This window comes from Salvelinus sp. IW2-2015, linkage group LG27 (genome assembly GCF_002910315.2).
Source record: "Salvelinus sp. IW2-2015 linkage group LG27, ASM291031v2, whole genome shotgun sequence".
In the NCBI taxonomy this organism is placed as follows: Eukaryota; Metazoa; Chordata; class Actinopteri; order Salmoniformes; family Salmonidae; genus Salvelinus; species Salvelinus sp. IW2-2015.
The window spans coordinates 14,811,634-14,813,330 of NC_036867.1; the positions used below are offsets into that span (position 1 = coordinate 14,811,634).

The window sequence follows — 1,697 nt, forward strand, 5'->3', positions numbered from 1 at the left end:
CTCTCTCTCTCTCTCTCTCTCTCTCTCTCTCTCTATGTAGTTTATGGAGTGAACTGTTCGTATGCTGGCACTAGTTTGTGGTATTTACCACCCTTAAAAAAGGTGCCTCTCTCTGGAGTGCAGTGTGAGAGGAAGGAGACCACCCTGTTGGTCTGTAAAAGTAGTGAGCAGTAGGCAGACAGACCGAGGCCAGCTCTAATACTGGAGCAGTGGCCATTAAGTAGGTGATTGATTTGGACATAGGGCCTTTGCAACAGAGGCACTTAAGTGGACATTAAGTGATGTTTGTTTCCATGACCAGAGCCACGGATCTCAATGGAACTTGGCCCTGGCCATCACAGACCCAAATGGAATAAATGCTCAGGAATAATTACCGGCATTAATCTATTTGGTTAGAGTAAGCAAATGACTTTGGCTGATTCCTAAATAGCTAATAGCTTAGCACATTTTAAGAGTCGAAAAGGCTTTCAGTGGTTCCTAAATAGCCAAGATTGAGTTCACCCTTAGACTGAAGATAATACTGGGTCTGTCAGTAAGTGTTGATGTACTCTAGCTGAAAGCTGAAGCAGTAGCTGCTTGACTCTTGCCCTGCTGACCAAGTCACTGTATCTCTCTTCAGCTCCAGAGCCTGAGCCATAATGTGATCTTCACCCTGGACTCGCTGTTGAAGGGGGACCTGAAAGGCGTGAAAGGGGTAAGATTTACAATGAAGACCCTCCTTTCCTTGCTCTCTCCCCTGTCTCTTATACACATCTAGATGTGTATAAGAGACAGAAGTAAAAGACCCCCCCCCCCCCCCTAAAGCGTCATTGCGATCATCCCAATATGGCTGACTGCTGCTGGATCTAGCCTTTAGCTTGTCTGCTCTTATCGCTCTGCCGTTGAGTTCCCCTGACGTTTCTGTTGAAAAAACGAGTCCTGTTGGAATTCTGTGTGTGTGAGTGGTTGTTGTTGGAAGAAGCTGCTGTGTCCCCTGCTCTCTTCCTGTGTGTCTGGCAGTGAGATTAGACTCCCTAAATACACTGAACCGCTGCAGACTACTGTGTGCGTGCGTGCGTGCGTGCGTGCGTGCGTGCGTGCGTGCGTGCGTGCGTGCGTGTGTGTGTGTGTGTGTGTGTGTGTGTGTGTGAGCTCTCCTGGAACCCTCTTATTAAATCAGCCACTTGTTGGCACTGCCTGGGGAGGTTGAATACATATTGCCTGTAATCGTGTTGAAAGGACAAGCAACTCTCGACATCCCTTATAGTGATGCAAAGTCAAAAATGTATTGTTCTCTCTCCCTTCCTCTCTCCCCGTCTCTCGCTTTATCATACAGACGCACTTATGTGGATGAGATATTTCAAAGACATACATTTGCCTTTATACGTTCTCGCGTATCAGCCATTTAGTGTATGTGTGTGGTCTAGGTAGGTCTAAATTCTCACTCACTTAGAACACTGGCGAGCAAGGCCACCAACATGCACGACCAAGCACAGATGCCCACTGATCTATTTTCAAACACAGTTGTCATTTCAGTGTTTATTAAATATATCCTTCGGTTTCCTGTAACTCCCCCACAGGAACCTGTCACGGAATAATACATTGTCATTGGTTATCTACAGAGGTTAAAGGTCATTGGAGCAGCCAGCAGTTGACATTGCTATTAGTCTGGCAGACATTTCTCTCTCTCTCTCTCTCTCTCTCTCTCTCTCTCTCTC

The 1,697-nt window shown here is 46.6% G+C and overlaps 1 protein-coding gene across 11 annotated transcripts in view; it reads left to right on the plus strand.

The window, feature by feature from the left end:
• asap1b (ArfGAP with SH3 domain, ankyrin repeat and PH domain 1b) overlaps positions 1-1,697 on the plus strand; it is a 219,849-nt gene that overhangs the window by 176,781 nt on the left and 41,371 nt on the right. For all 11 annotated transcript variants that reach the window (XM_070435405.1, XM_070435411.1, XM_070435413.1 and 8 more), the window contains one exon: positions 620-694. In XM_070435405.1, the coding sequence (XP_070291506.1) occupies positions 620-694 (75 nt within the window). The remainder of the gene's footprint in view (positions 1-619; positions 695-1,697) is intronic.